Consider the following 24,364-nt stretch of genomic DNA (forward strand, 5'->3'; position numbering starts at 1 on the left):
TTTCAGCCATACGGTCTCTTTTAAATGTAAAAGGTAAAATTTTAAAGGTAAAATTAGAAACTCGTTTGTCACCTTTCACCTTTCGAAGTTGATCACCTGTGGCTCATACTATTGTATCTCCTGCAGACTCAGAGAACCCCGTATGCAGTGTAGTTTCCCCCACATCCCCCCAGTTTCCATCACACTCCGCAAGCGGAAACCCCAACATGCCTGCCGTAGGGTTGACAACCATCCCTTGCAAAGAGGAATCCTCACGTATTTATAAACGAAATGTCACGTCCTGTATTGAACTGACAAGGGACACACTTTGTCCCGTATTGCCGTGAGAATCAAAACTAGTCTGTAAAATGTCAATGGCTTCAGTTTGACAGCTCGCCACAGGCTACACCAATTGATACCAGCGTGTCTGATCACCGCCATAGCAATTGCCGTTCGGCATCTTTGTTTACATGTTTTGCCGAGCTGTCACTCAACCTTACATTCGCGGCAGCTAGCAAGTTGACGTGAGCTTTTTAACCAAAGCAAACAAGTAATGTGGTTAGTTTGGAGCTCGTTATTGTCCCATGGTGAATCTATAATGGGTGTCACATTCACGGAGTATGCACTCATTTTTTCACTGAGCATCTTTACTGTCTTGTTGTCATTATACTAATTACGTCCTGTTCTCAAAATACATTTTGTGTGTTGTTGCTTGATGAACAGTCCAGCCTTATGATGGTGACTTTAAGTAGGTTTCCAAAGGGTCAAATCACGTTTGCTTCAACTCTTAGTACTTTTTTAAAATTATAACTGTTAAGTTCAGACTTTTTAACTTGTGTGCAATTTAAATGCTACCAGTTATAAATAAAACACAAATACTGTAGATGACAGCTCTATTAATGATGAAAGTTGGAGACCCCTGCAACCTGGGCACTCATTTGATAGTTTTATGTTAAGCACAACTAAGTTATAGTTCATACAAATATTTATTTGTGTTATTTATCATGTTAATTATGTTATCTTGAACAAACATAATTGAGCAATAAATGTATTCATACACATGTAGTCATATTACTTCAAAACATGCATCAAATTAAATTCAGTTTTGTGTCAAATAGTACAAAAATCAATCATCAGCACACAAATAAAGGCAAAAAACAAAGACCATCACAACAAAAGTTTATTTTTCACTAGTGCCCTGAGAATTATCTAACATCCAACCTCTTGGCCAATAGCACTTAACATAAATACATTGAAAAATGTATATTCCCATGTATTGTTATTGGCCAATCTCACTCATGGATGATTGGTATCTGAATTAGCAGCATAAAACCCTGATCGGAGCATCCCAACTTTCAAGTGTTGAAAACAGCGTGTGTGTAAACATTGTGCATTGGCGTTAGCTGGATTTCCTCTTCGCCTCAAATTGACTGAAACAACAAAAGCGAAAAATTTAAATGCTTGTATTATCATACAATTGACATTTGAAAAGTGCCCTACATTTTTACAAAAAATAATAAAGTTAAGTGCTATCATACATTTGAAGAAAACACATTGCCAATAATGAAATGTATTGCGCTCTGAGCTTCAGCAAAGCAAGGGCTATGTCTCTCGGGGAGGACAGGTGTCCCGAGCTTTAACACCATGATGCTGCCAGACTATTTTACCCAGTATGGCTGACAACTGCTGTACACACAATGTGACACATAATTAGAACGATCACCACAGGAAGAAAACGCAAGCAATATAATATGTGGGTCAAAAAAGAAAATCTTAACAGAGGACTTCAGTTCAGTAGTCTGATGCTGTAATACCGCTGTAGAGTTCAATTTGATACGTCTACATTCCACGTTAAACAGTAACCATAAGAAATACCAGAATATCTTAATCGGCAGTCAAAACTACAGCTTAAGTAAACATGAAAACAAAAATATTTCAGAATAGCCTCCAGGTCTCAACACAGCTTCATGCATTCATTCACGCTCACCTTGTTGCAATGGAGTCATTCTGCAGGAAATATACTGTATAAACAAGTCATTAACATTTAGAAGCTGGAAGAATTCCAGAAAGTGATCCCTGACACAGATCAGTCGGCCAGCCAGCCTTCATGCAGAGGTCACTCGGTGTTGTGTGAATTGTGTTACTGTAAAATATATTATGCAAAGCATCCAAAGCAGCTGAGTTATCTATTAGTATTCAAGTCATTATACACAAACCTTCTCAAAGACAGCCAAAATGTTTTTGATTCTGCACCCTGCTGCTCCTTCTTTGAGTAAAACATAAACTTCAGGATGAACTAAGTGGTGGTAATGCACATGAACTCTGCACTGATCTAGGAATAAAACAACATAAACATGCAAACACTGGGGGATTTTTAACTATATATTATTTTTGGGATAAAATAACAGTCCTTGCTGTATATTTTCTTATAAATGCTTGATTTGCACTTTGTATAAATGAGTTTTTGCATACACTAAAATGGTAATGGAAAAACAATGTTGTGCACTGTTATAGTCTCTATTTATGATGCTGATGCTTTTTCTCTCAAGTTTCTTTCATAACTTCCCATTTTCGGTGTTGTTGGGCTGACCAGGGCGGCGTATTCTGACACGTAATGCAGAGCTAGTGGATGGACATGAGCGAAACACTGCGGTCTTCATAGCATTGTTAGTCAGTCACCTTCTGCATAAATTTATTGTAAACCAATAGTTCCCCAAAGTGTATTCATTAGGAACAATAAATTAGTAGAAAACCGAACTGGAACACATGAACACTGCCACAACTACGCCTACCTCGCAAGCGGCTGAGCGGGACCACAGACTTTTGAGTTGATGGTCGAGGCATGTGCTGCACGGGTATGCAGCCAAAGTCGATATCGCCATTGAGCATTTTATGTGTAATTCCGCTTCACTTTGACTTCCCTTTTCTGTTATGCCTGCCTTATTCTTGGGAGACATAATGAAGTGAAAAAAGTAACGTTATCTTAAGCATCAGCAGCACACAAGACCAGTGACATTGCACCCTTGCATTGCGCAAAGCACGTATCCATCCGCCGCATATGCAGTAAGTAGTCCTTGAGCGAGTCAAATATTTATGGCCCAAAATTAAGTTTTTAATTGTAATGTAAATTGTAATTTAATTGTTGTAATGTATCATCAGTACAGTGGGAAGAATTAATAAGAAAAACTGTATCGCCAATGTGGAAGCAGATTGTTCAGGTCGGATGCCCAAAGAATTCCTCCTGCGTTACCTTTTTTTCCGGAAAGAGAGTGAGCATTACTTACATAATCTAATTCTTTATTCTCAACCGATGTGTGCCCAGAGGCTTGTAAATATGTGCACACTCCACACTACCCCCCCCAACACACACACACATGCACAGTATTTTTCACAGCTCTCCATTTGTGTCTCACTGTCCATATGCGTACGTGCACACACAAAGCTGCGTGTCACCTCGCATCTTCTCAAGCCCCATTCGTGCTACTTCCCCCCTGTGAGTCACAAAGCGGCACCGCCGTGCCCGTGCATGTTCCCGCTCGCTCGGATTAAGAGCTGCGGCCGCCAAAGGAGAGCCGAATCGATGTTTTGTTTTTTTTTTTGGTGAGAGCGGGGAGACATCACTTGTGCGTTCATCACGTCTCTCCTCACTTGTCGCCTCCTCACGGGAGCAGGCGAGGCTACAGAGGAAGATGCATGATACAGACTGTTGCATGCAAGAGGAACCGGGGCCGTGGGCCCGGTGTGAGGTTCTGCCTTCAAGCGGATCAATATGGCACCGTAGGAAGAGCACTAAGTAAATAGAGAGGCCTATAATGGGCTCACTGGGTTTAGTGAGTGTGTGACACTAAACACATTGCTCATAGAGTGGACATTGTCTCTAGGTTATCATATCAGTGCACAAATCTCACTGGACATTACAAAACCGCGGTATTGAGTGGCGGATTAAGAATACAGTTAATTGCTTCTTGCAGTGTGTTTGCTTTGATTTGACTCGCTTTGTGGACCTAGCAGTATGTCACAGTATCCTTCAATGCTACTATTTTTGCAAATGCATTTCCTGTGTCCTCTGCTGCCTGTGAGGTGCACACAATACGTGGTCAGGCCAGTCATCGTCATGTCAGGCTGCTTGTAAGGAATTTGTGACACTGTGGAATTAAATAATAGGGTGATGTTATTGATTTAATGTCTCTGCTTCACTCCAGTGGCTTGAGTTCATGACTTCATTAGAAAGTTGTCCATTGTGTGCATGAACCTATTAGTTTATTGACAAGAAACCCCCAAAATGACCGTGTGTTTGTTTGTATAGGCAAACTCTTTTACTCATGAATTGCTGTTTACAAAAATGTGAAAATTTGTCAAAATATTCACCCCAACTGTATTACCTGTGTTATTATTTTTTCCAACAAATACACTGCACTGTTATTAAAACTCACATGTCCGGGTGCTTTAAAATTTCTCACACAGTTCCGTGCACTCTACAAAACATCCGCTGCAACTTTAAGGTGTTTTGCAGAATTACCTAAAAATTTGGTATACAACTTTAGGTTACTGACAAGCCTGTGTGTGTAAAATTTAAGCAATTTAAACAGGCTGCGCGGTGGACGAGTGGTTAGCGCGCAAACCTCACAGGTCCGGTTTCCTCCCACATTCCAAAAACATGCTAGGTTAATTGGCGACTCTAAATTGTCCATAGGTATGAATGTGAGTGTGAATGGTTGTTTGTCTATATGTGCCCTGTGATTGGCTGGCCACCAGTCCAGGGTGTATCCAACAATAACCCCCTTCCTTTATGCTAACAAATGTACCTTGCATTCTCATCAATAAGTGGATGATGTGATGTTTATTGTGGCCATCATGAGGTCAATGCAGTTGAGTGAAGGCTCTTTTTCACCTCAGTGGTTATTTTTGACTTCATGCTTTGTCAGCCTCACACACCCAGAAGATAGAAGAAAGGAAGAGGCTGAATGTTTTTTTTCCCCCCCTTGAAATGATATCGAGCAAGCCAGCCTGGCAATGCAAGAATCCTCTCTCTTGCCTTCTTTCCGTCTGCTCTTCTTCTTGTTATCTGCTCCAGCCTTCTCTGTCTTTTTCCTGCGTGCTGTCTCACTCGGTCGCCCCCGAAACCCTTACCTCTTTTTCTCCCAGATAAGGCCGGCAGAGCTGCAGGCTGCTGGGCTGGTTAATTGGAAGCTGGAGAGAGTCTCAAGGCCTGGCCAGTGAGCCTTGTGCTTTCCTACCAAAAAACATCTCCAGGCACCAGGACAGCCACACGCATGCTGGCGGCCACACACACTCCGCCCACGCACACAAACCTAATCGGCCATATTCCCTTGGTGCCCACAGCATACATTTCACGCATGCAAAACATCTCAACAGGAAGTAGCGTTGAGTATGTGACGCAAAGAGATAAAGTTGCATACTGTAAACATGCTGCAGCTGCCCCCAGCTGCTTTGACTGCCATTTAAGTGTGGAGATGCAAACTGCCCGATGAGCACCTGTGTGACAGTTGGCATGTGGCAGGAAGGGAAATGAATCATAAAAGATTGGTTTCATTGGGCACCAGTATAATGGTGAAATCATGAAATATTATGAAATGATGGCTTTGCAGTGGTGCACTACCATGCAAGGGCAGGCGTACCGTTCTTTTGCCCAATTCAAACCCAACTTTGGCACGATTGGCACGATTGCATTGCACATGCAGAGTCATCCAATAACTGTAATCTCATCGCTCTGCAAGTTCTTAAAGGGGACATTCCACTTTTCTGTAGTTAGAATGTTGTATTATTGTGTTAAACAATGCTAAAGTTTCAGCTAATGATGTTTTCACGTTTGAAAGTGAGCCCTGAAGAAGTTTGGGATGGCTCAAAACGCTCGGTTTCAGAGGGCGTTTGTGATGTCCTTCCTTATATGGGCGTACACTGTAGGCCAGATACAATCTCTGCCCTACCCAAAGCTCTGCTTCTGTGTTTACATTGTTGGCAATGACTCACAGGAAGTGTTTCTTCAGGTGTAAGGGAAAGCTATTTGTTTACAATTCCTAACAACGAACGTGTCAAGCACAAGTGGTTGGAGTCCCTGATTCCATATCAACCAAAGAAAAGGTTTTTAATCTGTCAACGGCATTTGTCCAATCTCTACTTCCAGATTGGATTCGGGATTGCTGTATGTTTAAATCATTTTTTTAAAAACACTGTTAATTATCAATTCCTATACCGTTTATCAATATACCGTTTTATAGGGTTCGCAGCTTGCGGCACAACACTGGAAGTCCTCCTAAATACTTGAGGCTAAATAAATTATTTAGCCTTTTTACCAAAAAAAAAATATATATATATATATATATATATAAATACCAAAGCAGCCCCCCGTGTTTTTTCAGTATGTCGCCTTCGATGGCAAAAGTTTGGTCACTAGAAAACGGCAGAGCACATGTACAGTATTTCCTCTGATGATTCACCAAGCCGAGGTGTCCGTGCACCAAATGACGAAGCGACGAGGAGTCCCGCTGAAAGTCGCCATTAATCTGCTGAGCTAACGGCGAGGCTAAAGCTCTTGATCTGCTTCATTAGCATCTCCTCAGCTGGGATGAATGCAGTTAGCGCCGCAGTTCTACGAGCGGCTCACGGTTGACGAGGCCCATCAAAGCGACGAGGAATAGAGCTTGAGCAGAGCAAGTACTTCTAATAGGAAAGCTCGGATTTATTTCTACATTGTTTTAAGTGTTTATGTTTACTATGGTTGTAATTGGACATGTAAAAGTAATCAAACTTTTTGGTACAGGGTTTGTGTACCGATTACCCACACGGTACACATTAAAAGTGAGGGACCGGAAGTATAACTGCCTGTTGTCATACCTCTACTATGTAAACTACTCTACTATGTTTACTATGTAAAGAACTAAGATGAAAGCAGTGTGCTATGTTTTTATTTGATAATCTTACTTATTGGAGTATTTCCAGCTACAGTACCAGTTTGCAGTTTTTTGTTTTACAGCAAAACTAAACAATTTTAAGTTCTGCATTTTGTTCCCTTCCTGTACCAAACTTTGTTCTTAAAACTGAACCGTGACTACAACTGCATTCTGTTATACCTCCAGTCGTTAATGAGGTAGTGCTTTCATTGTTTGTGTGCAACATCTTGGGTAGAACTTGAAAATAATCCTGTCAAGTCTGAGCCAATTTGAATTTCATTTGGCCTTTGTATTGTAAATCTGGTCCAGATTCCATTTAACGTACCGTAGAACAATCCCATCACGCTTGTAACCTAGTCATATTTTTTTTCTCTTCTTCTATTCTGCAAACCCTTCTCATATGTGACACCCCAAAATGGCTAAATGGCACTTTCCTCCCTAAATTTGCATCACTGCGCTCTCCATGTTGTCCATGTTGAATATTAAAAGTGTCTCGGCGTGAGTCTCTGGTTAATTAGAGCGCGGCAGCGGCGGCCTCATGCTGACGGATGCTTCCCTGCTGAGCTTCTTACAGGATAGGATTAATGATTCCTGCCTGACTGGAGTTTTGTGCCTGTGTGTGTGTTTTGTTAGGTCGTTAGTGTGTATTAACTGTGTATAATCCTCACACACTGCTGTTTGTGGAAAAGAAATGAATATGTAAATACGTGTCTGAGCTATATCTACTTTATTCTGGATTATTACAATATGACTATATCAAAGCCATTGCACACATTGGAGCTGGAAATACGCGCAAGATAGTAGAAAAATACACACAAGACTCATGCAGCGTAGCACGAGCAGCCGTAACTTTACCTGCTCCATGTGTATTTGTGCTGGAGGCTGGTGAAAACACTAAAGCGCTGCAGTTTATTACATTTGCATGCAGTTCATTTGCATGCAAAACAACACACTAATTTTGTGTGTGCTGTCACCGTACAGCATAATCATAGTTCGGGATGTGCCTCGGTCTTCAGTTGACGGTAATTCTCCACTAAGTTGAAGAAAATATTAAATACAAATAAAATAGTAAAACAAATTAATATGGGTGGGTTTTCTCCGGGTACTCCGGTTTCCTCCCACATTCCAAAAACATGCTAGGTTAATTGTCGACTCCAAATTGTCCATAGGTATGAATGTGAGTGTGAATGGTTGTTTGTTTATATGTGCCCTGTGATTGGCTGGCGCACCAGTTCAGGGTGCACCCTGCCTCTCACCCACCTCTCCAGCATGCCTGTGACCCTCGTGAGGACAAGCGGTAGAAAATGAATGAATTCTAATTTACAAGGCTTCTTTATAGAAAATGCAATGATGCAGACGAGTGCAACAGTAACAGTGTGGGTCATTATTACATTTTTTCGTAAAAGAAAGCTCCTTCTTGGCTGAAGTGCAGCATTACTTGTTCCAGCTTCCCATCTTGAGTGAGCAATGGGATGTTGATGTTTTCACAGACTTTCACGACAGAAGCTCTGGCTTCTCTTCTCTTTCTTAATGGAGTTGATGCTTGATATCAGTGTGTTATGATATGTACACACAAATCGGTATTCTTTGGTATCGTACCAAATGTTCCATACTGAAAAATCAGAACACTGCCTGTCTACGTATTCAATTGTTCCAACTGTTGTTCCAAAAGTTTGCTACAAGTGCGGGATGTAAAAATATAAAATGGAACAGTCTGTGTCGTCGACTTCTCAAGTGACGGAAGGGCAGAGTTTCTGTCAAGATCACGATGCCAACATCCCCCCGCGGGGTCGACTTGGGAGGAAATAGGTCGCTTCTTGCTCACATGACCACGCGGTTATCCTGAGGGCTTCCACAGCTTCACTTTGACAAGGAGTCGGGTCAGGGTGTACACATTGCTCTTTCACTCAACTTTGCCTCTCGCACTGCCAGTGAGAGAGCTGTCCTCTTTCATAAGGCAACATCTGACAACACATGGAGGAATAAAAATAAAGAGAAGCATTGGATTCATAGTCACATTATTCTGGAGGACAGAGGTCACAGTTTTATTTGGTTACATGGTTTATTTACATGTTTTTTATCCAACAATATATAAAACATCTATAGTATACTATAATTGTATGAATGGAATCTGACTAACGTACTGCAAACACCGTAGTTCAGCTATGACACATTCAGCTTGTCTACAAACAAGTTTGTGTACGAACATACAGTTGCCAAAGAGAAACCTGTGCTGAGTCGACACACTTCTTGCCACTGCCATGACACCACAAGGGCAGCCGCTCTGTTGAATGCAAACTGCAGACACAATCAATCAAAGCCACTGTTCACACATGCACGCACACACACGCACAAACACGCACAATCCTCAGAGCTGCAGGTATCCCTCAAGACTTGTTATGCTTCTTCAGTGTCCTTGGGATTTTGGCAGTTGGACTACTCATCCTTGCTAATCACTAGCAAACAAAAACTGAAGTGAAAGAGAAAGTGAATATGATAGGGAACCGGAATATTAATTTGGAAACATTGGCGTTGGCTGCAGAACCTTTCTCATATCAAATGGTTCTGATCAATGTCAAAATAACTAATTTCCCTGCGTATGTTGTGTCTGACGCTTATTTGTTCGTTTGAGTTCTAAGTGACATAGTACAGTTGGGGATAGAAAAGGGACAGGGAATTGCGTATAAAATAGTCTGGTGTGAGTATTCCTTACAATTTTCTTTCAGGCAAAAAACCCCATACTACAAAATGGTCTTACAGAATAGTGAAGCACCATTGCGCCTTTGCTCTTCATGTTCAGCACATCATTCCATAATGGAGGCAGTGCTTTGTGCCTATGCTTGCATATTAATGTAAGCGTTACCCAAAGAAAAAAAAGTCTCCAACCTCTCAGATGTGACGTGTTCCTTGGTCCTCCCTCATCTTCCTCTATCAATGTCATGCTTCTGAGATGTTGATTTATGCAGATGCCACACTCTCTGTCCCTCCTGTGCTGCCTAATCCAACGGCATCACTGTCAAGAGAGCATAAAGGGGAGCAGCGACTAGGAAGACTGAGTTTATCATCTTTCTTTGTGCACTACCAGGATGCAAACGGTTTCCGAGTCAAGGCCAGCCAGCTCTTCATATTTCCAGTCAATCTGCAGAACTTCACTGTGAACTGTATTTGATTGAAAGCAGGATATGTTTGCATATTTTTGCTATCACTAATTTCCCACATGCATAGATGACAGTTTTATGGACATGTCCCTGAGCATTTCCATTCATATACAGCAGCCCTGATTTGACCTCCCTCATGGCCAAACAATCCTAATTTGCATCAGCACACTTAGATACACACTTCCTAAATTCGGTGTTAGTGCTGTGTTAACATCCATAGCTCCACATCTCCGAGACACCCCACAATTACACACCTTCCCAATGAGCAAACAAATATGTTGTATTATATCACAGGGAGGAGCAAATACAAGCATCATAACCAATTAATATGAACTCACTAGTGTTTTTGGGATGCAAGCATTTCCATTAATTGTGTTTTTGTCTTTCCTAGATCCTGCCTCACCACCGCCATAATGGCACCCACGCTTTCCTAGATCGTTGTGCTCCAGAGAAGAAAGACCGTCCACTGAAGCCATGAGAGTGTCCAGCCTTTGCTTCACAAAACATCCCAGCCAAGCTTTTTTTAGCCGCTCCTCTGCTTCCCTGGGAAAATACACTGAATCTGGATTTTAGAGACAAAGCTCCAAAAGGCTTTCAGGGCAATCACCATACCCTCCCCTGTTCTGCTATACTTCACTCGTAGTTTTTTTCCATTCCTCGGAGTCCTAGAGGCATCAACTGATGGAGAGACGGAGGAGAGTTAGGATAAGGACAAAGAATTAGATCAGGTAGATCTTGAAAAAGAACTGCTGAGTCATTAGGAAAACTGGAAAAAAAGGTCCCTGCCAGGCTTTTTCCCGGGTAGCTGCAAGAGAGAATAATTGTTGCCCACAAATCTATTGACGGCAGCAGAAAAAAGGTCCGACCTCTGCATCATTTAGCGTCTCAGAACGTCAATCATGATAAGGAGTGTAAGATTCCTGTGTTGGCCGTTGTTGCTGCTGACCCTCTTCAGCCTGTTCTCCAGAGTGAGGATGCTGGAGTTTGGGGGGGCGCCTGGCCAGTGGGCTCGATATGGCCGCTGGGAAGCCGGCTCGGTGGGTGAGTTGAGCTTCAGCTTGAAGACCAACGTCAGCAAAGCTTTAGTACTCTACCTGGACGATGGCGGCAACTGTGACTTTCTGGAGTTGCTGATCGCTGGTGGCCGCTTCCAGCTGCGCTTCGCCATCCACTGCGCCGAGCCTGCCATTTTACACATGGAGACGCGAATCAGTGACGACCGCTGGCACATGGTCGTCCTCACCCGCAACTACCGAGAGACCCTCCTGATGGTGGACGGTGAGACCAAAGTGGCCGAGGTCAAGTCTAAGCGGAAGGAGATGGCCGTGGTCAGCGACCTATTTGTGGGTGGGATACCGCCCGACATGCGCCTCTCTGCGCTTACCTCTAGCACGGTCAAGTACGAGCCCCCTTTCCTGGGCTTGATCTCCAACTTGAAGGTGGGAGAGATGCCGCCCACCCTGCTGAACAGCCAGGGCATCCAGAGCGACCTGGAGTACCTGTGTACTAAACAGAATCCATGCTTCAACGGAGGCTTTTGCTCTATCCAGTACGGAGAAGTTCACTGCGACTGCGCCCACACCCGCTTCAAGGGGAAGTACTGCAAGGAAGGTAAGCATACTTCATATATCATTGGCTTTTAAAAGTATCTTCACCTTTGTCATTCTGTTTAGATAAAACACTGCTTGGAGTCATGATATCAGATTTATGCATTCTTCACAGAGACGGGAACAAACATAGTAAAATGTCATATAAACAATTGATTTCAATTCAGGCGAATCGCAAGGTAGGATACAGGTTTCAGGTCACTCTTAGGTGAGGAGGGCGTGGCCACGTGCTCATGGGTGGGTGTGTGTACTTTGGAAAACACAAGTAAGAGAGGAGAGCGGAAAGGCACGGAAATCATAATTTTTGTTGACAATCTATTACGGCCTCCTTTTCTTTTTTTGATGCTGAGTGGGTAGGAACTTCCGACATCTTCCGTCTTGATGACGGAGATGCTTAACAAAATTTGGTGTGGTGGGTTTACTACAATAAGCACCTTCAATAGTGTTCATACCAAACCAGGAAAGCAAACAAATACCTAGTGGTAATAAATATGATGGCAGGCTATAGAAAATGTAACATAAGCTTTGTCATGCATTCTTTGTTCAAGGGGGTGTTTTAAGGATTTTATAGATGAAACAAGAAAAATGAAACAAGACTGGACCGAGCAGTATAAAAAAGAAAATACTTGGCTTTTTAGGAGGTATGCTGCATGGAGGTCACACATGATTGATTTATTTTGGTGTGAGGCAGTCAGATGGAGGACAAGGAGGACTCAGGGTTAAACTCTGGTTAAAGCCATCCAAGGCCCAGAGGAAGGAGGTTGCTCTCTAATAGAGGACATGTGTTTTTCTGCTTTTGCTCTCTTTTTTAAAAAATATATTTTGAATTATTGATATGTTTAAATAGATGTGTAGATGAGTCATGCAGGAGTCTTAGAAAGCACAGATGGTGGAATGGTGGATATATCAAACATGGTTGGCTCCTTTCTTTGCAGGCGTATTGTCTCTTTAGCTGCTGCTACCTTCATGTGCTCCAGTGCTGCCAGCTGATGTCAAACTCTGTTATGTTTTAAACCTCCTCCTTCCTCCTCCACTGACACATCCCATTTCCATATCTTTTGGTGCTTGTGCCTCTCCTGCACGTTCATCCATCTCGCCAGGGTCCGCACTCCTCCCTTCTCAAGGCTATCTGGGTCTTCCATCTCTTCTTTACCTCCCCGACAAGTCTTTCTCTCTCTGTCTCTCAGTTCACTCCACTTATCTCTTTTCACCTTTGCCTACTGTCAGCACTTCCCATTCCTGCGGCTCTTACATTCTCCTCCCCTGTCTATCACGCTGGCAAATTCAGAAATGGATTTTGCTTCTGTGAATCATTTGTAATGGGAAAAAAATATCACTGTGAAGTCACAGTATACTAGCTGCAATTGCTATGGGCCTCAGCAATGGCCTTTCTGCATGAGAAAAAAAATAGTCGCGCACCTACGGAGATGGGCTGCAGTACCCTAACAATGACACGAACAACAAAAGCCATTCGACAAAAAGTCACAATTACCAGAAACATCTATTTTTGACTGTATTAGGGCAAACATAGTGCTATTTATTTATTGTATAGTGTGTTTAAAACAAAGACAACCACAGCATCAAACTGAAAGCACAAAAGTTCGTTTGTCAAAGAGAATTTCAAGACAGGATGAACGAAAAACTGGCAATACGGAGTTATTCCGACACCACCGAAAACCTTTTCAACCTGCAGTCTACTTTTAATATGACCAAGTCATACAGTTAATGAATTAGTGCTTGTTGTCAAATATGACTGATTTTCCATTTATTGTTGTAAATTTTTTCCTTACCTAAGTTAATTTCTGCATGAAGATGAAAGTTGCATTTCTTTGCTGCAACTGCAAAGTGGGAGGAGGGTTTAATGTCAGCTGAACAATGGCATATTACATCTAGAAAATGACGTGAGACATGCGACCGACCCACAGTACCTTGCAATCAATGGAATGGGAACCCCGGCTATAGGCAAGCAACCATTCACACTCACATTCACACCTATGAACAGTTTTGAGTCTCCAATTGGCCTCCATGCACGTATAAATGATACGTGAAGTTGGAATACCCGGAGAAAACCTACAAACAAACTCGAGATTGTGGTGAAAATCACAACTAATTAAATAGTCGACTAGTTGTTTTTATGTCTTTTCATCTTTCTTTTTCTCGCAAAAACCTTCATCATGAAGACTACCTACCAGGCAGATCCCACTTCCATTAAATCTTTAATGCACTATCATCTTAATTGTCTTTATTTTAATTAGCATCTACCTTAAACACTTCAAAATGATGGTTCTTTAAGAGCAGTTTTTGCCACTGTGATAAGGTGTATGTTTTACAGTCAATTTACCTCTGATAGATACTCTAGATACTTTATTCATCACCAAGACAAATTCCAGTAGCTATCCAAAAATAAACTTCATCACTCAATATCACTAATCACAAAATAAAACAACCAAGGCAGAAACAAGAGATAATAAAAATGATTTAAAATAATAAAAATAAATATCTAAATAAATAAATACGGTCCGTTCAATTCAAATTTGTAGTTTAATAGTATATAATTAGACATACAAAATACCTTATAATAATAGATAATTAGGTAAAAAGTTGTTGTTTTGGTGAGCCAATTAGTCGACTAATCTAAAAAATAATCAGCCATTAGTCGACTATCAAAATAATTGTTTGTGGCAGCCCAAGTGACAAGCCTGGTCTCCATCATAACTTCACCGAGGGCCAATGAAATAATTGGTAAAAGTCATGCCCTTCAAGCTGCACGGCCAGCTAGGAAAGGCATATATTGAACAAACTAGTTAAAAAAAGTTCATTTCTACAAGATGTAATCTCTGCTCTGTATTAAATGGAAAGAAGCAAAAGCACTGACACTCGCAACTGATTAGAAGCAACCATAATATCATCAATTTTTCTGCAGGAGTTCTCCAGTGGATTCTTGACGAAAAGAATCAACACCCCTAGCAAAACATTGTCTTTCAAATTTTTGTCTAAGCATTGCTTTTGACATTTGTGGAATCGCAGTCTTGATTCGGATCAAGGCCTTTAAGTCTTTATGTGTGGAAGTGAAGGGCCGCCTCGAGCAGTTTCACAAAAACGTATTGTTTCATCTTTTCTCAGCTTGGCTCTCGTGTGCCGGATGAACAGCTGCTGTTTAAGACAACGTTTATAGCGTAGAAAATGATGTCACCGCTGGCTAGCCGTGGACGTGTCTTCTTGTCCGCCTGCTTCCTCCTCCTCCTCCTCCTCCTCCTCCTTGCTGCCTGTCTGTGCGCGCCGTGTCAGATTGCTGTGCGCTGGCTAGAAGCTAAATTGAGAGCAGAATACCAATGCAGGGCTACAGTGACTGCAGGAAACATTTGTCCTTTTGAAACCACAGAGAGAGAGAGAACGAGAGATAGGAGGAGCGAGGACAAAACAAGGCATGGAGACATTCATTTTCTCTGTCTTAATTTATCCTCAGATGTTCTTTGGTTTGACGATGGTAAATTGGGTCATTATGGCGGAGTGCTGATGCATCCATCTATTTATTTCATCTTTTGACTAATTTCTTGACGGGAATTTAAAGGTCCCCATCTCATTACTTTTAAGACACTTGAACAAATGTGTGCTTGTTGTTTCTTCACTTTTACATTATTTTCACCGACTGTACATACAGCATATTTTAGATGATTTCTAGGCGTGATTGATAATAATAATAACAATAGGATAATATATCGTGGCCCCACGGTGTACGGGTGGTTAGGAGACCTATGTATGTTCGATTCTCTGCTTGGCATCTCGGTGTGGAGTTTGCATGTTCTGCCTGTGTGGACTCTGGTTTTCTCCCACATTCCAAAAACATGCATGGGATAGGCTCCATCATACCTGTGACCCTAATGAGGATAAGCGGAGAAAAAGCCTTATTGGTTGAATAAAAAACCGTGGCAGTGGCGGAGCTCTCTGGCCACCCCACTGGCGTTTCAGGTATCAACTTATGACCACCCCTATGTGAGTAATGGTCTCACCTTGGCCACCCCAATGAAAGATTTCTGGCTCCACCACTGCCCAGTCTCATTTCAGAACCAGTGATCTTGATCAGCGGTTGTCTAATGGTTTGGCTTCGAGACCCACCATCACCCCTCCATTATAAGACCCCAAAAAACATTTTTTCACAAATGAAATGGTGCAAATCCAATTCATCCAAGGTAGACTTCTGCATTTTGTCATATCAATATTCGTGAATGATACATGTAATTAAGGATCAACCGATTCATCAGCCAGACGATATTTGCGTTCTTAACTTGAATCGGTATCGGCCAAACGCGCGTGAATTCGCCGATATATTTTTCCGCTGCATGATTTACAGACAGGCATCTGCTGGGCAGCTGTGTGTTGCCGGACCCTGCGAAACACTGCAGTCTCGGCATAAAGAACTACTTGAAACTGACTTCAAGTCAGTAAATAAAACACAGTCATGCATTTGCTCTATTCCCAATAATTCAAGGCTCAGAGAAAATAGGTCTGGAGAAAAGATAAAAAAGAAAGAAAAACTAATTCTCTTCATGCTGAAAGTTTGGACACATTATCAAAAATTAGTTATTGGCCACAGAAGACTAATTTGGTCCTCCAGAGCTTTTTGTCATCCCAAAATGGAGTTTGGGGATTGTTTGTAATTAAAGGAGGACACATTGTTTATTTATCTAGCTCCTGTTGCATTCATTTGAATCCGAGTCATCACGCTGTATAATAGGTCATTTGAACCAGACATCATCACACTTATATTCCCTGATGGCTTGATAGGATAACCTGTAGAGGTGCACTGTAAATGTCCCCAAAATGTGTACTTAGCAAAGTGAAACAGTGGTTTCAGGTCATAATAGTCGAGCTCGGACTTTGACAGATCATGGCGTGGGCATAGAGCGGGGGACGCCAAGGAGAGTCGTGCATCATGGTGGTAATTGTAGCCGTGCAGGCTCGAGAGGAGGATTGGGGTGTGTGGTGATGTGGTCAAAGCCCGATAACTGTAGTTTGAATCCCTTTTGGAATGTGTAAATAACGAATTGGAATGCTAATCACCAATAGGATTGCATTTCAGGGTCAATATTGATCTCTATTCTACTTTTGCCTGAGATACTTTTTGCACAAAATGAACTTGCTGTACAATGTCTTTGCCGTGTGGAATGAAATTGGCTCCCAGGCAGTGTCAAACGAGTGTTTTCTAGCCCCGGACCTCCCTCATGTCTGTCAAGTCAGGTGAGACCCTGACTGACTCCAAGGTGTATAGCCACCTGGGCAAGCGCTCATCACATGCAATTAAATCCCTCTGTCAGTCTCTACGTATGTGGAGGAGCGATCGAAAGGTCTAGGTTGCGTGACAGCTCACACCCACTTGACGAAGGAGATGGTGAAAGCGACAACATCTATGGGCAGTTCATTCATCACTATTAGTATTAGCGTTTTGACCTTGTTTCCAAAATCAAAGCTGATCACACTTCTCTATTTATTTATTCAAAGTGATTCCCAACTGACAGGATCGCCTGCGGCGTTAATGTGACGCCAGTGACACCAAATTACAAAGGAAATGAGCTCCAACTGCCAAAGCGCCTGCTGCTTGTGTTGCTGTCAATCAAAACTCACACTGCTTTGCACTGGTGGCTCAGTCAAGAGCACCCCTGCATAGTGCTTGACTCTTTTGTTTTATTTATTTTCATATCTGTATGCTATGTCTTTCAGTATGAAAAGTACTAGGTGTCGTTTTTATTATTTTTTTACTCAGAGAGGGAGAGAGCAACATGTATTTCATATATTTGTCTTTTCTGCTTGTCGCTTTAACACCGCTCTGTACTATTGGTCTGTGTAGTGTTCACATTCCAGCTGACGTGAACGGTGTTGGTTGGGTTGTTTGGGGCACGCCGGTCTTCAGATGATTACCTTCACGCTTCACTAAGCGAGCTGTACTAGTAGAGCAAATGCACCAGAGTTCATTTTCACCTAACCAAACATTATTTACATAACATAACATTGTTGGGCATCCAATGAAAATGCTAATTAAATACAGTTGACAACAATATGTTATGATCTCAGCACACATTTATAATTCCAATCGTCCCGTGTCGCCGTGCCATTTTAGCAACCATGACAGTATAACACGCTCATTCACAGCCAGAGGAATTAATCACACATAAGCATAACATTGACACACGCGTTTCCGCCACTTCTCGTAAGCGGACCAGAGATGGCAAATATTTACTCGCAGTAGTTCCCTCATTGAAAGTCTTTTGGCACACTGAAAAGGACATGTTGTCCATCGGTTGCAATGCGTACAGGATGATGCTGTGCCGCCTATATCTTCTTCAGGCTGTGCAGGCGTGTTGTCAGGGGAAACGTCTGGGACGGGAGGTCATCCTAGATACTCGGAATTACACGATTCCACTGTAAATTCAGTTCACGCGAAAAATAGGGTTAATCTTGTTATGCTGGAGGGCCGACTGGTGCCAAGTTTTTTTTTTTTTTTTTTTTTTTTACAATGGCCACAGTTTCTCGTCGCATCGCCCGTGCCAGCTGTTGTTTCAGCGTGCCACTAAGCCATGCATTTAAGCAAAACAACACACGCGGCTCCGGGTTAGACGAAACAATGCTTGTTGTGTAGCCATGGATTAAATTAGCTCAGTTGTGGCAACAAAGTCATACAAAGTCACTAATTATATTTCTAAATAATGTCAATTTCAGTGTAGGGACTTAACATGGTAAATGTGTGCCTTAAGGCTTTAGAATGATCATCCCGGAGAGTTCTGCTGCTTTGGGTGTGTTATCAATTGTCATGTTTTATTCGGTTAAAAGGGGAATTTGCTCGGAACGTGATTCTCCGAACCGTGGTGTGCACCGAACAAGCGTCTGCCGGCAAGTAAACTCTGGTGCAGTTTGGGTTATATGAGCTCAAATGTGAACACTGCAAGAACCAAAGACGCAAACCCGTGTTAAAATTACAGTAATGAATCATGCAGAAATGACTAATATGTTAGTGAAATTGTTTTGGACATTTAACAGATTGTAAAAATAATTGACGTATCCAACCTGAGTCAAAGTTGGCTTCTGACCTGATCAGATTTTTTTTGTAGTCATGCCAATCCCATTCAATCCTTTTTTGTTATAATAATAAGCTTTTGTTTCAAACATTAATTTTTTTAATTGAATACAAAAATAGCTCATCAAAGCATTAAACATAATGCAACCAATGTATTGTTGAATTCACCTTTTTTATTACACATGATGACCAACAATATTGTTTCTTTATGAGAGCCCAGTCCTGAATATCAGATTCCTAGCATGAGTGCCTCGGTCAGTATCTTTTTTTAAATTTTGGTACCGGACTATTGAGCCATACATGTGATCTCGAAATGCTGAGACCCACTAAAGTGTCTCCTTGCTCACACAAACTTCACCACTCTGTCACTACCAAAGAATAATGCAGACCTTACCCTCTTTTATCTGTATGAAAAAGAAAAGGGGCGTGATTTCATTTCCACTGCAACTGGAGCTTCGGTAGGCTGACCATCATGCACAGAAGCTATAACCAAGAAGGACTGTTGTGTGATGAAACAGCTATATGGCTGACCTTCTTATTACCCTTCAAGCGGGGAATGTTCAGAGTGGATTATCTCCCGTGGTGGACTCCCAGCTGCATCATCTTGCTTCCTGACTTGGCGCCTTCATGCAATATTTAGTGGTGGAGACTGATGGAGCCTGATAGTTGTCTTGCTAGGTGACCAAAGTCTCTCTTTAACTTTACAGAGGTAAAAGTGTCAATAAAAAGTAGACTCGTGTGTGAGTTTGCAGGCTATCTCCCAACGGAACGCCTGCCTTGTTCACCCCCTGCAGTACGCAATGCAGTGGCTTTTCTTATTGGGTCCTTGTGAAACGGCAAAGATTTGGACCGAAACTAAATCCATCACTGTGTTGCTTTCTCATGACAATAACACACAATACTCACGCCCGCAAATCCGGTAATGGAGGATCAACCTTGGCATTATCCTGTTATCCTCTCCCACTGGGGTGTTAATGTTGAACTAAGTCTGGGCTGAATCGCTACCAGTGGCACATTTGTGACGTAAATTCAAAGGACTTAAACTTGATGCGTGCAAAGGTGATACACGCCAGTCAGAACCCTAATCCGGACACACAGGTGCGAAAGTGTTTACTCCGTCTGTCACTGGCCAGGTAACTACAGAGATATGGCCTGATTTTGCAATGTGTGGCGTCACTTCGCACAGGTGGCAGGCAGCAGGGAAGGGAGCAAGGCGACGATCATGCGGAATACCACCCAGATGGAAATAACACAGTCTGGACGTCTCACTGCTTCGATCGGCCTGATGTGGAGTGCTGCAATCGACACTGTTGCTTGACAAAAACACTATGATATGAATGTGATATAAATATGAAATCAACAAGCAAATGCAGACTGACTTTATGTTAGCACTTTGCAGAAAATATGTCATGATATCTTCACTTCTTGCTGCTCACCAAAGCAAAAAAAATCAATTGATTAAAAAAAATCAGATTAATCACATATTTCAACTAATTAATCCACATTTTAATCACCATTAGCAACTATGTCTGATATATGCCCATTTGTATTTAATGAATAGAAAGATAAATGATGATATATATTTGTATGCATGAAGAGCTCCAAATGAACTGAATATGTCGGTGAAGCTAAAATACACAAAACAAGTCTAACACTAGTCTCTTTGATATTAGTAGAACATTTCAATCACACTTTAAATTGTGTTATTATGAATTGTGTTCCCAGACATCACGTAATTTAAGGTACATTTGTATGAACATCTGAATAAACTTGGGGTTTTTTTTCAAGAAAATAATCAGTTTTAATATTACTAAAGGTTGTATCTTGAAAATGGTTATAGATAAAGGCATACTGGAAACAAGAAAACATCTTCATTTTGACCCATAGTTTGTGATGGGAGTAAATTCACTCATCCAATGTACATATTATTACATCACCAGGTTCACAAACAGATCCCTGTCTCTACCATACCCAACAAGCTCATCAAAATGTCCAATCCACTTGTCCTACTCTTCTTCGCCTCTTGGTTATTGAACGGCACTGGGCACCAGCAACAACCTTCATTTGGGTCTAGGATCGTCCTGTGTCTTGACAGACAGCCAATCGAATCCCCCGCCTCAGGGCTGCTGGGATTTTGATGGTTCTATCACTGGAATTTTTTGTTCCATAACCCTCAACATCTTTTAAGAATTTTAAATCGCGTCCAACCTTCAACCTGCGAGAGGCCTTGCTTATTCAAGGCAATCTGCAGTGCAATCTGGCAGTGGGTTTAAACTTTTGATCAGCTGATGAACAACCTATTTCATTTTAATGGTTCTTTGCAATAAATTGCTTATTTGAATATTTTGCCTCACATTTTGATGCTGTACTTAGAACTTCCTTAAGATCCAACAGTGCAAAATGTATTCATTCATTCATTTTCTACCGCTTATCCTCACGAGGGTCGTGGGGGGTGCTGGAACCTATCCCAGCTGACTTTGGTTGAGAAGCAGGGTGCACCCTGGACTGGTCATCAGCCAATCAGAGTGCACATATAGCCAAACAACCATTCACACTCACATTCATACCTATGGACAATTTGGAGTCGCCAATTAACCTAGCATGTTTTTGGGAGGAAACCGGCGTACCCGGAGAAAACCCACACATGCATGGGGAGAAACATGCAAACTCCACATATGCCGACGGTGGAATCGAACTTGGGTCTCCTAGCTGTGTGGCCTGCGTGCTAACCATACAACCGCCGTGCAGCCTGGAAAATGTATTTTTCTTTTAAATCTTTCTTCTGGCCTGCCAACCAGTCGAGTATGTACTTATTTTCTCGCCCAGCTAGGATAGGCTCCAGCTCATCCGTAACCCAAATGAGAGGCGAAGCAGTATACAAAATGGATGGATGGATATACAATTGAAAAAAATAGAGAGTAGTGCAATTTTTCACATTCTGTATCTTTTATAAAAATGTTTGTGAGGACTTGGTCTCTGCATCAGACACTTGCAGCATCAGTAAGGAGATCAAGTGCGTTTGGATATTGCTGGAGGCACTCGTGGTGAAAACGCGATAGCAGTATGTGTGTCACTCTGTCTGACCTGCGTCAAACTTCCTGGTGTGTGACAGACCAGTCAACTTCCTTCTGCTGTGTCTCGGCCGCAGCCTGCTTTCCATTTTGGCAGTGAGCCTCCGTCCAGTCTACTTCTTACTGCAGTGACACATCTGTCGCTCATTGAGTTGCTCCTTTGAGAGAGTTCAAGAGAAGGAAACGATGGTGAGGAAGGTGTGAGCCTCCTGGAGGGTTGGAGGCTGTCAAAACAAAGGCAGAGCTCCTTGATAAACTTGGTGTCATGGAGGAAGTGAGGCAGCATTTCATCCTGCTAAATTATTGACACCAGTGACTGAGGGGAAACTTAGAAAGGTGAGAGGAGGAAAGTCATATCTGTACCTCTAATCCCCAGAGGCAGGTGTGTTTATAGTCATTGTAAATCAGATTTAGAATGTCTGAGCTGCTTTTAAGCCTTGCCTGATTCCATCTAACTATATTAGTTAGTAAGATTTGTTGAAAATATGGCTGCCGTCAAAATATATATATGTTTGCAAGGGTCCATTACCATATTATACCATAAACAGTGTAAAAATGGCAGCTATCTTAGTTTTAGTTTTTTGGACAAATATTATTATTAGTTTTAGTCATATTTCAGTCACTTCTACATGTGATAGTTCAGTTTTCATCACCTAAAACTAAAAAAAGTTAATTTGAGTCATTTTTGTATGTGATTCTTTGAGTCTAGTTTTAGTTGAAAAAAACTTACTTGTGGTTTGAAATGAATAAAAATCAACAATTATTGGAAATTGTGATTAAGGCTGACACAAAGTGTCAAATGTGTCTAACACATTACATTTGAATGACATTGCACGCATAGCAGGCAAAAATGTTATTCATTTTGAAAGTCTGACATCCCACCCACTAACATTTTCGCACAGTTTCATCTCTGCAACAACAATTTGCACATCTTGTGTTTTAGTCACTAAAGATCCAAGTCACTGCTTTGGATGTCCTATTTTTTCCACATGACTGTAGGTTCCTCTCATTTCCAGCATCAATGTAAGCTGTTACTCACTTCTTGCAGTTGGAATGGTCCAACAGCTTTCCCCTTTTTCCCCTGCCTGTATGTATGTCTGCCATGGCCTCTGTGCATCCCGTGGAACCGTCCTATTTGGCGACCCACTGACCCATCTGAACACTGTCCCTTTTCATGACGCCCACAGCCCATTTCACATTCACTCTGGCGAACAAGACTGGGAAAAGTAGCTGCGTGGTTATAGCCCTCGTTCCGACTCCTCGGTTCTGTATTCCTTCCTTATGCTTCACTGGGCCGCTGTCTCATTGAGAAGCACCAAGCTGACGCAGTCGCTTCTACATCTGCAGAAGTGTGTGGGGGGTGGGAGGGGGGCAATTAATGTTTCAGTCAGATGAGTAGCAGTGTGGGGGCCTGGGACGTGAACATGGGCTGGTCAGGGTCGATAATGTGTACGTCTCAAGCAGAAATAAATGTTCTCTATCCCTAGAAGGAGCTGTGGTATCACCACAGGCCAAAGACATTCATCCTGCCCTGTGGACCATGTGGAGGACCAGAATATCTGCTGCCTGGTTTTAGTACTATTCAGGGAATTGATTGTTTTTCGCACCTGTTTAAGAAACATTTTACATTTGTTTTTAGGTGAATAATACCCTTCCATGGGACATCACAGTCCCATCTTAATAACTATCATTAAGTGACCCAAGTTCTCAACAATATGAGGGTGCATTCACATCTAAAACTGGAAGCGTGCCTCCCAGAAGAGCACTCAGTTGGACCCACACGGCTTTCAGTCTCTGCATAGGTGTGCGTGTTTAAAACCGCGGTAAGCCACCGACCAAAACATTACATTTGTGGCAAGTCAGTGTAATTAGGGACACTTTTTAAGTTACATTTGTACTTTGTACTCACACTGATAGTGATAGATTGTTTTGACATGTGAAATTATAAACACATGCAAATGAAATACATAAACTATAACACCATATGCTTGTTCTGTTTTTTAAAACTGGCTCATGTGAAAAAACAGTGGCACAAAATGCAATTCTTTGCATCATAGGTATTTTTTTTTTAGTATTTCAGGATTAAATTCTTTTGTTATTTCACTTCAGCAGTAATTGGTCAGTCCACTCCTGATGCATGCCAAGTAAATTCAATCCAAAATGGAGGGAGGCAGAGGCGATGCGAGGGGGGCGTTATTGGTGTAAATGAATAAATAAAAAGGTCACGTCATTATTTCATAAAAGCTCATTAACTTTTATCCTCTGCAAAAGATGCCAATGTAATTAGAACTACACAGCCTAAGCTAATGAAAGTACAGTAAATAATGGTGGAGCGGGCGAAAAAAAAATGGGGATGTTATTGGCAGCTGCCCTTTGGAGTAGATTGGGGTGATTCCTGGGTTAGCTTCCACGCCCGCACGTTTCATGCGCCGTTTTTCGCTTTCGCTGCTTTTGCCATAGCTAATTGGGGAATGATGTCGCTTTCGTTCATGCAAGCTCCGCAGCTCCGTGAGACGACTGGACGCCACCTCACCGCTCATTCATTATTGACAAGGTGCAAGTTTAGGTT

At 42.0% G+C, this 24,364-nt stretch overlaps 1 protein-coding gene across 15 annotated transcripts in view; it reads left to right on the plus strand.

The window, feature by feature from the left end:
• Positions 1-24,364, plus strand: part of nrxn2b (neurexin 2b) — a 371,144-nt gene that overhangs the window by 66,700 nt on the left and 280,080 nt on the right. For all 15 annotated transcript variants that reach the window (XM_078795285.1, XM_078795326.1, XM_078795309.1 and 12 more), the window contains exon 3: positions 10,440-11,659. In XM_078795285.1, the coding sequence (XP_078651411.1) occupies positions 10,948-11,659 (712 nt within the window). In that variant the 5' untranslated portion in view covers positions 10,440-10,947. The remainder of the gene's footprint in view (positions 1-10,439; positions 11,660-24,364) is intronic.

The sequence above is a fragment of the Doryrhamphus excisus genome, linkage group LG2 (genome assembly GCF_037039965.1).
Source record: "Doryrhamphus excisus strain RoL-2023G ecotype Guam linkage group LG2, RoL_Dexc_Guam_v1.1, whole genome shotgun sequence".
Taxonomy (NCBI): domain Eukaryota; kingdom Metazoa; phylum Chordata; class Actinopteri; order Syngnathiformes; family Syngnathidae; genus Doryrhamphus; species Doryrhamphus excisus.